Here is a 12,500-nt window from a genome sequence, read left to right on the forward strand (position 1 = left end):
TTTATAAACTGATATTTGGGATAGGTTGATTGGCAACAGTAAATGGTCCCTGGTGTGTGAATGTGAGTGTGAATGTTGTCTGTCTAGCTGTGTTGGCCCTGTGATGAGGTGGCGACTTGTCCAGGGTGTACACCGCCTTCCGCCTGATTGTAGCTGAGATAGGCTCCAGCGCCCCCTCGAAGGGAATAAGCGGTAGAAAATGGATGGATGGATGGATGATATTTTTACACTGAATTTTTATAAACTGATATTTTTACACTGAATTTTTCTAAATTGAATTTTTCTAAACTGATTTTTTTTACACTGAATTTTTATAAACTGAATTTTTATAAACTGAATTTTTTTTACACGGAATTTTTATAAAGGGATTTTTTTTACAATGAAATTTTTATTAACTGATTTTTTTTACACTGAATTTTTATTAACTGTTTTTTTTTACACTGAATTTTTATAAACTGAATTTTTATAAACTGAATTTTTTTACACAGAATTTTTATAAAGGGATTTTTTTACAATGAAATTTTTATTAACTGATTTTTTTACACTGAATTTTTATTAACTGTTTTTTTTTTTACACTGAATTTTTATAAACTGAATTTTTATAAACTGAATTTTTTTACACAGAATTTTTATAAAGTGATTTTTTTACAATGAAATTTTTATTAACTGTTTTTTTTTACACTGAATTTTTATAAACTGAATTTTTATAAACTGAATTTTTTTACACTGAATTTTTCTAAAGGGATTTTTTTTACAATGAAATTTTTATTAACTGATTTTTTTACACTGAATTTTTATTAACTGTTTTTTTTTACACTGAATTTTTATAAACTGAATTTTTTTACACGGAATTTTTATAAAGGGATTTTTTTACAATGACATTTTTATTAACTGATTTTTTTTACACTGAATTTTTATTAACTGTTTTTTTTTACACTGAATTTTTATAAACTGAAATTTTTTACACGGAATTTTTATAAAGGGATTTTTTTACAATTAAATTTTTATTAACTGATTTTTTTTACACTGAATTTTTATTAACTGTTTTTTTTTTACACTGAATTTTTATAAACTGAATTTTTTTACACAGAATTTTTATAAAGGGATTTTTTTACAATGAAATTTTTATTAACTGATTTTTTTTACACTGAATTTTTATTAACTGTTTTTTTTTACACTGAATTTTTATAAACTGAATTTTTATAAACTGAAATTTTTTACACGGAATTTTTATAAAGGGATTTTTTTTACAATGAAATTTTTATTAACTGATTTTTTTACACTGAATTTTTATTAACTGTTTTTTTTTTACACTGAATTTTTATAAACTGAATTTTTTTACACGGAATTTTTATAAAGGGATTTTTTTACAATGAAATTTTTATTAACTGATTTTTTTACACTGAATTTTTATTAACTGTTTTTCTTTACACTGAATTTTTATAAACTGACATTTTTTACACTGACATTTTATACATTTTATTTTCCAACAAAATCGTCAGCATAATTGGATGTAAAAAAAAAAATTCAAACGCAAACAAAATTCAGTCAAATAAAAAAAGCCACTAGTTAACCTCCATCATTTCTCAACTTCATTCCTTTTGCTGTGAATTGACCTCTGACCTTTCTCTGACCAAGGGAGGCCATTAACAGACTGTGCGACGCGGTGCCCGGCGGAAAAGGCGCCTGGAGAAAAAAGGTCGGTCGTCAACCTTTCTTCCTAATGTTAAGCTTTTTATATATACGTATATATATATATATTTATTTTTTTATTTTATTTTATTTTTTTATTCAACAACTACAAATCCCAACTGTTATCCTCCAGGCCGTGAACAAAGCTCTTCAGTCCATCATGGGGAAGAGCAACCTGCGCTTCGCCGGCATGAGCATCGCGGTCAATATTTCCATCGACGGGCTGGGCCTGCTCATTCCAACCACCCGACAGGTACGTGTCATCCTCACCGTGGCCTCCATTGGCCAGATGTTGTGAATATAATCCTCCTCTAATCAATTAATCATGCACTGTAAAAGGATACAGGCAGGAGGACCTGATAGATAGGTCGCTGCTTGTTGCTAGGCAGATTTCATAGGGCACAATTAGGACTGCCCCACAGCAAAGCGATCCCATTAATTAAAAAAAAACAAAAAAAACAAAAAACACGAGGAATGAATTGTGAGATATTTAAGTTTGCTCATGCGCAATTATTTAGCTAATTAACCAATGTATAATAGAGGTGAAGGAAACAGTGACATCTAGTGGGGCTTTGCAGCCACTGCAACACAGAATGACCACTGTGCTGTCCAGTTGTTGTATCTTCTCTTCTTACACTTCTGAGTCTCATTTTCTGTGTTGCCCTAGTCTTTGCCATTATGTTGAATGTTTGTTGCGTCCTACCAAGTGTTTATACTGTAACCGAGCGTTCTGGGTTCGCATATTCCATGTACTGATACAATATAATAATAAAATAATAAATGGGAGTCATGAGAGCAGGTCCGGTCTCCACCACTTCTTTAATGTCATCTCCACACTTATAGACCTCTTACGTCACAGCCCTACGGCAACTCTGGAGGGATAAAACTCCTTCTCCTTACCTAACACTCCGGTAACTTGGGACACCCTGAACTGTTTGTTACAATACTGTAAGTATTGCACTCATTCACACAAATTGTCTCATTTGCCCTTCCAAGACATGAGATGGCAGTACTTTACAGGCTAACTCGGATATCTTGTCTCACTAGGAAGTAGCTGAATGGGTTATGTTGCGCCCTACCAAGTGTTTATCCTGTAAGTAGTGTACTTATTCCAAATATTTTGAGTCTCATTTGCAGTGCAGTTGCACTTCCACGACTATCTATGGTACGTTGTCTAACTAGGAAGTAGCTTTATCCATGAAGCTGAATGGGTTATGTTGTGCCCCTACAAAGTGTTAATACTGTAAGTATTGTGCGTATTACACACAATTTGAGTCTCATTTGTACTTCCAAGACATTGGATGGCAGTACTGTCAGGTTCAAACACGCTCTGCCAAAAGCGTGTTATTTTGGACCCTCCCCGACCACCTGGCCACCCCGCTGTTTCCAAAGGACAAAGGTCGCAAAAAAAGTTCACAGAAAAGGTCAGTTCAAAAAGAGTTCCATAAAATAGTTCAAAAAGAGTTCGTAAAATAGTTCAAAAAGAGTTCGTCTGGAAATTGGGCAGATCCTGTCATCTCTCCGCTTCATACTTGCCAACCCTCCCGGATTTTCCGGGAGACTCCCGAAATTCTGCGCCTCTCCCGAAAACCTCCCGGGACAAATTTTCTCCCGAAAATCTCCCGAAATTCAGGCGGAGCTGGAGGCCACGCCCCCTCCAGCTCCATGCGGACATGAGTGACGTGTTGACAGCCTGTTCAAACGTCCGCTTTCCCACAATATAAACAGCTAATGATGGAGGGTGAGTTCTTGGTTTCTTATGTGGGTTTATTGTTAGGCAGTTTCATTAACGTCCTCCCAGCGCGGCAACAACACACAACAACCGCATTTCGTCTACGTAAAGCAGTTGGTCTGCCGTAAACAGCAATGTTGTGACACTTTTAAACAGGACAATACTGCCATCTACTGTACATGCATATGTGACCCACCCATAATGTGGAGCTGTCATTCCACATTTATCAGTATTCACATTGGTCAGTAGGGGGCAGTAGGGCGTTTCTTCCCAATTGAATGCTATCACCTGCAGACCGGAAGTGTCTTGTCATTCTGATGAGCGCGGCCAGTCTGTGAACAATTGAAACGTCCTGTGTGCTTTTTCCTCCTGTATAACAGGTTAGTTTTGGTGAATCAACTCACTGAATAATATCCATGTGATCTTTATAAGTTTAAGTACACATTCTGATGGTGGAGCCTAACTCTAAAGTGTTTGTGAGTTGTAGTTTGTATTTGTGAATGAATCCAGTGCACAGCCGCAGTAATCAATACAAAATGGCGACGTGAGTACGCAATGTTTATATAGGAACTTCTACTTTAATTCAGACTCCCAAATTAGAGCTCCCGTTTTCTTATTGATTTTACAATGTATATTTGTATAATGTGCGTGTTCTGAAATAGTGACAGAGAATAGAACAAGGATGGACAATTCAACCCTTAACTCAACAATGAGTAGATGAGTGTTATGTGTGTGTATATGTGCAGGGGCGCCGCTAGGGATTTTGTGCCCCATGAAAATAATCTTTACAGGGCCCCCAACACAGTGTCATTATTTTTTCTGTATTATAATTTCATCATCATCAGAGGGGCCCCCCTCCATCATGGGCCCCTAGAATCCGTCTCCTTTACCCCCCCTTTTCGGCGCCCCTGTATATGTGTAAATAAATGAACACTGCAATTCAAGTATTTCTTTTATTTATTTATATATATATATATATATATATATATATATATATATATATATATATATATATATATATATATAAATAAATAATAATTTATTATATATATATATATGTAATAAAAAAAAAAAAAAAAATATATATATATATATATATAGCTAGAATTCACTGAAGGTCAAGTATTTTTTATATATCTATATATCTTAACCACGCCCTATGTTGTGCCCTAAAAAGTGCTCCCCCCCCCGGTGTTTGGGCGGAGAATTGCGCGACCAAGAAGCAGCCCTTGATGGCACCTGTCAGTCATGTATGATATCTCACGGTGTGATGTCAGTCACGTATGATATCTCACGGTGTGATGTCAGTCACGTATGATATCTCACGGTGTGATGTCAGTCACGTATGATATCTCACGGTGTGATGTCAGTCACGTATGATATCTCACGGTGTGATGTCAGTCACGTATGATATCTCACGGTGTGATGTCAGTCACGTATGATATCTCACGGTGTGATGTCAGTCACGTATGATATCTCACGGTGTGATGTCAGTCACGTATGATATCTCACGGTGTGATGTCAGTCATGTATAAGATGTGGTTCTGGTGTCTTCCAGAGGTTGGCGCACCACCCCATGCAGTCCATCTCGTTCGCCTCCGGCGGAGACATGGTGAGTCTAGTCTTGTCCTAATCCTAACCCTGATCCTAACCCAGCAGTTTTACCCAGCAGGACACACCCGATTATGTGGCGTACGTGGCCAAAGACCCGGTCAACCAGAGAGGTACGTCCTGCAAAATGCACATTCCGTCATCCTTTCCGTCACCACAGAATGTCTCGTCTCTGCCAGCGTGTCACATTCTGGAATGTTCCGATGGTTTGGCCCAGAGCGTCATCAGCACCATCGGGCAAGCCTTTGAGCTGCAGTTCAAACAGTACCTGCACAGTCCGCCCAGGACTCTGACGTCGTTGGACAGGTAAGCGCAGGAGCAGTGCCGGCCCAAGCCTCCATGGGGCCCTAAGCAAAATTTGATTTTGGGGCCCTCTATTTCTGCCAATAATATTGATTGTTGATCATTCACACACCTACTATAAACTCATTGCAGCTCTGGCAGTGTTGTTTACATGATCCTATTGTCAGCCTGGCATGTCTTTACAAATGACATGTCATTTATAAAGATATGGGGGTGGCCCAGTTAAGAACATAAATAATACCAATGAATGAACGAATGATGTCCAGAGTGCCACATATGGTTCCTAATCTTAAAATGTAGAAAACATTCAGCTACAAGAGTGGCCTGGGGTTGAACAGTCCAAGTGATAAAGCTTTGTATTTACAGTAAAAGTGTCATCTTGTCTCATCAGTCTTGTACATATTAGTCTTTAATTACTAATTTATATTTTTAGTTAATTGTTCATATTTAATGTTTACTTTGTACAAAGAGAGCGCAGTCTACTGAAGTTAAATTCATCAATAGTTTGCCCCTTTGAAAGACGCAAGGCAAATTCCTTCCATTTCACCATGTTGCTACAATGATCTTCACTGTTTTCATGCTGTTTCAGCAGTGCACCTATGTTGACCCAATCCCGCTGTCCCTCGGCTGACACTTTTAAGGACTTTTTGGAAAATAATTTGCAGCAAAAGCAATAGACTGCATCTTTACTTCTTGAATAAGTCAGCCAGCTACGCTTGACTTTTTCCCCATTGACTAGCTGTCTGTAGGTATAATGATAATGAAAACTTGGGCCATCATGCCGTTTGGGGAATGAAAAGTTCTCCTTAATAGACAGTGGTCCTCTGATCACCTGCTCAGTCCTGTCTGAATCTGAGAGGAAAGAAGGCCACTCAGCTGGGTCAACTGGCGGAGCTGATGATGGTCCATGGTGTGAAGGGGACGTTGTGGTGGAAGTTGCTGAGGAAGTGACCAAAGAAAGACAATGACTAAAAAAGAAGGACCTATAAGGTCATTAAATTGCACTGTTGGACATAATTATTAATCTCAGAATGTTCTGCAGTACAATGAGCAATTACAAAGGGTGTTTTGCAGTTAACTTACTAGATAAATCAGCTGTGGTTTCAGACATGGAGGGGACAGTGGGCACAGAGGGTGGAGGTGTGTGAGAGAGCACTGTAGAGGATGGAGATGGACCTAAGATGAAATACATACATACATACATATAGGCACACATATTAATGAGATACTTTGACTACATTAATTTCCCTTCAAGTGTAATGTTTATACTAAGAAATGAAATGTATACTGTATGGTGACAGTCTTTTCCTCACCTGATTCATCACTCACAGTTGAGCCTGAGGATGTGGACTGGCTCTGGGCTGATTCTGTGCCTCCAAAGTATTTGAACAATGCTCCTGGGGAAGTTTCACATAACTTATGAGTTGATGTAAAAAATAATGTTTATTTTACTCAAATAAATTACCGTGCTCTGCTGCAAACAATTTGTGCAAACAACATATCTCACTAGTAACCTGATGCTAAAAACATATTGCTAGCACCTGATGCTAAAAACATATTGCTAGCTAGCTAACGTCACCTAGCTAAAGCTAATTACAGCTACAAATCTCTTTGATAAACTTTTTATTACCAAGTCATGCAAACATACCTTTATCATGGCATTTTTTCTCCTCTTCCACTTTCTTCTTCTTCCTTTTTTCTGCACCTGAAGGATATGTCCTTTTTTGTGACATTGTTTTGCCTCTATCTGCGCTTTTGATGCCCAGTGCGCACTGGCATTGCACGGCAGGCTGCAAACGTCACAGGTGCAGCAGAGGCAGTTTTACATTTAAAGAGAGGCAGGAAGAATCACTAGGCCTAGATCAGCAGCAGCACTCTGTTGACCTAAAATTGTGTTTTTGTACAATAATATATCTTTGATCATTTAGAAATCATCAGTCAGACTCGTACATGCAAAAAATAAAAAATAAGAAATTTTTGTTAATTGCTTTTGGGGGCCCCCTGGTGGCCGCGGGGCCCTAAGCAAGCGCTTAGTACGCTTATGCCTTGGGCCGGCTCTGCGCAGGAGCCAGGAAGTAGAGTCAACTTAACGCAAACGTGTGGCACTGATGGAAAGGTCGGAGGTTAAACGCGGGCAAAATCTTTGTATTTCCTCGGGACGATGTCAAATGTCACAAAGCAAATGTCAAGAGACGACAAGTACTGCACAAAGCCTTTTTGTCCCTTGGAATATTCTCCTTAGACGCTTTTGGACTCCCAGGAATGATGACCATATATGGGCGTTGGTGTGGACACTTCTCCCTCGACCAATCAGACATCGGCCACCCAAACACTAACATTTGCACACGTCAAGAAGACCACCCGACAGACGTAAAATAACTTGAATGATTCGGAGTGCATGAGAAAGCGGAAAGGAGAACCATTAATGACTTTATCATCCATGAAGAAATATATTAGACATTATTTTAATTGTCATTCAAATTTGAACTTTGCAGTGCAGATAAGACATACTTGCCAACCCTCCCGAATTTTCCGGGAGACTCCCGAAATTCAGAACCTCTCCCAAAAACCTCCCGGGACAAATATTCTCCCGAAAATCTCCCGATTTTCAGCCGGAGCTGGAGGCCACGCCCCCTCCAGCTCCATGCGGACCTGAGTTGAGGACAGCCTTTTTTCACTACGGGATGACAACAGGGTGACAAGAACTAAATCATCCAGACAAGAGATAAATTGTATTATTATGTTTATCTTACCTAAAAATAAATATATTTATTAATAAAAAATTAAAATAAAAAAATCAATTTTTACTATATTTTGCTAAAAACATCAACATTTATTGTATTTTTTATTTGTATTTTTTCTGACTCCTTATTGCATCCAGGCATTAGAATTATACATTAAAATAAACATATTTGAAATAATTAATTTTAAATGATCATAATTCATTTAAAATGACCATATTTTTAATTATTAAAATAATTGCTTGTTTATCAACAACTTTAGCATTTTATTCATTACATTTTGAAGCTCTCAGAAGCCAAGTTATGTTATATTCCTTAATATTTATTTATGCAAGTTTGAAGTATCAATTATCTAAACACAGTTTTGTTTGCATGTTTTCAGGATATATATATATATATATATATATATATATATATATATATATATATATATATATATATATATATGTATGTGTGGGAAAAAAATCACAAGACTATTTCATCTCTACAGGCCTGTTTCATGAGGGGGGGTTCCCTCAATCATCAGGAGATTTTAATGGGAGCATTCACATACCATGGTTTATATAGGGCACAGAGTGGGTGGGTACAGGCTGGCGTAGGGGCGTGGTGATTGGTTCATGTGTTACCTAGGAGGTGTTTCCGTCTGTGGCGGCATGCTGTTACAATTTCGCTGCGCTTGTTGAGGGATGACAGGTCTGGACGGTAAATAATAAACAGTTTCTCTTTCAAGCATAGGTTGCATCTTTTATTACCACTATTGTAAGGTGTGCTGGATGCAAGAATTTGCCATGTTATTGAATATTCAACATTATTGTCTTTGAGGTCCCAAATGTGTTTGCTGAGTTCTGTGGTATTCCGCAGGTTTTGGTTCCTGAAAGAAGCCTTGTGATTGTTCCATCTGGTTTTGAACTCTCCCTCGGTTAATCCTACATATGTGTCGGATGTGTTAATGTCCTTGCGTGTTACCTTAGATTGGTAGACAACTGATGTTTGTAAGCACCCCCCGTTGAGGGGGAAATCAGGTTTCTTTCGACAGTTACATGCTTTGTTGGTTTTGGAGTCGCTCTGTCTGGGGGCCGACGGCTCATTTGCAATTGTTTTGTTGTGGTTTGAGATGATTTGTCGTATATTGTTCATGCAGCTGTAGCTCAATTTAATGTTGTTCTTGTTGAATACTTTTCTTAGGGTGTTGTCTTTGGGAAAGTGTTTGTCAATCAGATTGAGGAATTTGTGTCCAATGTTAGTTGAGACGTTTTTGCTGTATGGGGGGTTGTACCAGATGATGTCGTTTCGTTTTCTGTTCTTTTTTGGCTGGTTTCTTGGCGTGGGTTCATAGGTGAGGGTGAAATTGTATCCGCTTTCATCAAGGGCTTTTTGGTACGGGGGGGTTGCTTGGTCAAATTCAGCTTTGCTAGATGACAGCATCGATAGCCTTTTATTAATTCCGGTAGGTATTCTTTTCGTGGTATATATATATATATATATATATATATATATATATATATATATATATATATATATATATATATGTATGAAATACTTGACTTGGTGAATTCTAGCTGTCAATATACTCCTCCCCTCTTAACCACGCCCCCAACCACGCCCCACCCCACCCCCGACCACGCCCCCACCCCCCACCTCCCGAAATCGGAGGTCTCAAGGTTGGCAAGTATGAGATAAGAACAAAATGTTGTTGCATTATCTCATGGTAGTGCAGGATTAAAGAGCAATAAGGTGCAGATATAAATAAATAGATTACTGTACAGATAAATATATTGCATTTTTGCATGTGCATCCACGTTTATGGATGTATGTTATATTGTCTTTATATTCCAGCCAGTTAAACACAACAGCAACAGAACAAATGTTGTATTAGCTGTAATCGCAGTATTGGATATCGCTCCAAAATCAGCATTAAAAAACAAGTATCAGTTTGCATCTAAAATCCCCCAAAATAAATTTTTTTTTTTTTTTTAATAATAAAAATTAATAATAATACAAAAAAAATAGGCAAGGCAAGTTCATTTTTAGAGTACAATCCATGCACATAAATAATAATAAAAATAATAAAAATAAAAATAAAAACACATACAATTAAATCATCATGAAAACTATTATAATTAAAATTATAATCGAATGATGTGGATAAAATACTTTCAGTTTCCACATACACAAATAAATAGGTGTGTATAAAATATACAAAAATGTATAAAAATAAATACGTGTTCACAGGCCCGGCCCAAACCAATCTGGCGCCCTAGGCAAGATTTTAGGTGGCGCCCCCCCACATCGTCAGTGAAGTGTATATACTCACAAGAAACTGAATAGCTTTGTCTTTGACCTTTTTTTTTTTACTTACAACCATACCTAATATATAAAGGGGTGGAAAAGTGACTATTACCTGCAGGGCAAACATTAGCTAACCAGAAGGCAATATAACAATGTAAACAAAAAACACCTGCTTAAAAGATCTAATACAAATGTCCCTGAGGAATGTAAGGTGGGAGTACTGTAATTACCTAACGTTACATTATTATTTTCCATAACAATTTAGCCCCCTCCACAATATTAACCCGACGTTAAAACAGAACTAGCTATTTATTGATTAGCAATTGCCGAATCATGTAACATTAGCTTAATGCTAAAAAGCCAGCTACTATCACATTCTGTAACAGACAAATAATTTCATGTAGGCTAACGTTACCTACCTGCTACCTCTGTCTTTTCTCGTTTCTCCTCCTCTTCTTTTCTCTTTTTTCTTCCCTGGGCACCTGACTTTTTTGGCCGTTTTGACATCTTGTGTTGATTTTTTGATGTGGTGACGTCCAAAAAGAGTCATGATACGGGAAGGGAGGGGGCGCACCGTGCGGGGTGAGGGGGGGGCGTAATGTTGTAACAAATAATATTTCTATTAAATAGGCTTTACTTTGCATTTTAATTAACGTGGGATTATTTTTTTGTATTTAGAAATAATAGTACCAACTTTTTTTTTTTTTTTTTTTTTTTTCTCCAACATTTGTGGCACTGGCTTGGCGCCCCCTGATGGACGGCGCCCTTAGCATTTGCCTATACGGCCTATGCCACGGGCCGGCCCTGCGTGTTCAGGCGGGTTTTGTAAAAATTAATTCCATCCATTTTCTACCACTTGTCCATTTCGGGGTCGCTGGGGGTGCTGGAGCCTATAAAAAATATGATGAATAAATTTAATTGATTAAATAATTTAATTGAATGTTTGATACAAAGCAGTCCTGCAGTGTGTTTACTTGTGCAAAGCCAGTAAACGTCTGAATGTCCTCCAATAAACACACAATTTATTCTATATTAGTCATTTACAAAAGGTAAACATGCTAGGCCAGGGGTCGGCAACCCGCGGCTCTTTAGCGCCGCCCTAGCGGCTCTCTGGAGCTTTTTTCAAAAATGTATGACAAATGGAAAAAGATGAGGGGAAAAACATTGTTTTGTTTGTTTTAATATGGTTTCACAAACCTCCCTAATTGTTATAAAGCACACTGTTTATATTAAACATGCTTCACTGATTCGAGTAATTTGGCGAGCGCCGTTTTGTCCTACTAATTTCGGCGGTCCTTGAACTCACCGTAGTGTATAACTTTCTCCGACTTTCTAGGTCTAGGACGTGTTTTATGCCACTTCTTTTTCTATCTCATTTTGTCCACCAAACTTTTAACGTTGCGCGTGAACGCACAAAGGTGAGTTTTGTTGATGTTGTTGACTTGTGTGGACGTGCTAATCAGACATGTTTGGTCACTGCATGACTGCAAGCTAATCGATGCTAACATGCTATTTAGGCTAGCAATATTATGCCTCATTATTTGAGCTCATTTCGTTTCCTTTAAGTCCTCTTAATTCAATGTATATCTCATGACACACTATCATGTAATATGGCTTTTAATTTTTTGCGGCTCCATACAGATTTGTTTTTGTATTTTTTGGTCCAATATGGCTCTTTCAACATTTTGGGTTGCCGACCCCTGCCCTAGGGTAAAAGGCAAGTAGCTACACAACGGCTAAGCATACACAAGCTATACATACACAACAAGTGTCTTCTTCATGGAACAATATTGCAGTCTGAAACATGACATTCCACAATATAAACAAGTATCTACCGTATTTTCCGCACCATAAGGCGCCCTGGGTTATAAGCCGCGCCTTCAATGAACGGCATATTTCAAAACTTTGTCCACCTATAAGCCGCCCCGTGTTATAAGCCGCATCTAACTGCGCTAAAGGAATGTCAAAAAAACAGTCAGATAGGTCAGTCAAACTTTAATAATATATTAAAAACCAGCGTGATGTGGGCGCGCATGGAGTCGTATATCAACATGGACGGAGCTGCGTGAAAAAAGCCACCCGGCCTCTTCGCGTAAACTTCCCTTAACCACTCGCTCATCTTTTCTTCATCC

The 12,500-nt window shown here is 37.8% G+C and overlaps 2 protein-coding genes across 2 annotated transcripts in view; one reads left to right on the forward strand and one right to left on the reverse strand.

The window, feature by feature from the left end:
* The window catches only part of shc2 (SHC (Src homology 2 domain containing) transforming protein 2), a 69,582-nt gene that overhangs the window by 46,007 nt on the left and 11,075 nt on the right, over positions 1 to 12,500 (forward strand). The window contains exons 3-7 of the mRNA XM_072914593.1: positions 1,639 to 1,699; positions 1,826 to 1,945; positions 4,983 to 5,036; positions 5,097 to 5,148; positions 5,215 to 5,341. Coding sequence (XP_072770694.1) covers positions 1,639 to 1,699; positions 1,826 to 1,945; positions 4,983 to 5,036; positions 5,097 to 5,148; positions 5,215 to 5,341 — 414 coding nt within the window. The remainder of the gene's footprint in view (positions 1 to 1,638; positions 1,700 to 1,825; positions 1,946 to 4,982; positions 5,037 to 5,096; positions 5,149 to 5,214; positions 5,342 to 12,500) is intronic.
* On the reverse strand, positions 5,361 to 7,382 carry LOC140679389 (zinc finger MYM-type protein 5-like). Its single transcript, XM_072914594.1, has 4 exons — positions 6,987 to 7,382; positions 6,652 to 6,735; positions 6,422 to 6,514; positions 5,361 to 6,277 (listed from the first exon to the last, which is right to left on the reverse strand). Exons 1-4 carry the CDS (start codon positions 7,069 to 7,071, stop codon positions 5,793 to 5,795), a joined length of 747 nt encoding a protein of 248 aa, XP_072770695.1. The 5' UTR covers positions 7,072 to 7,382; the 3' UTR covers positions 5,361 to 5,792.

This window comes from Nerophis lumbriciformis, linkage group LG14, assembly GCF_033978685.3.
Source record: "Nerophis lumbriciformis linkage group LG14, RoL_Nlum_v2.1, whole genome shotgun sequence".
NCBI classification, from domain to species: Eukaryota; Metazoa; Chordata; class Actinopteri; order Syngnathiformes; family Syngnathidae; genus Nerophis; species Nerophis lumbriciformis.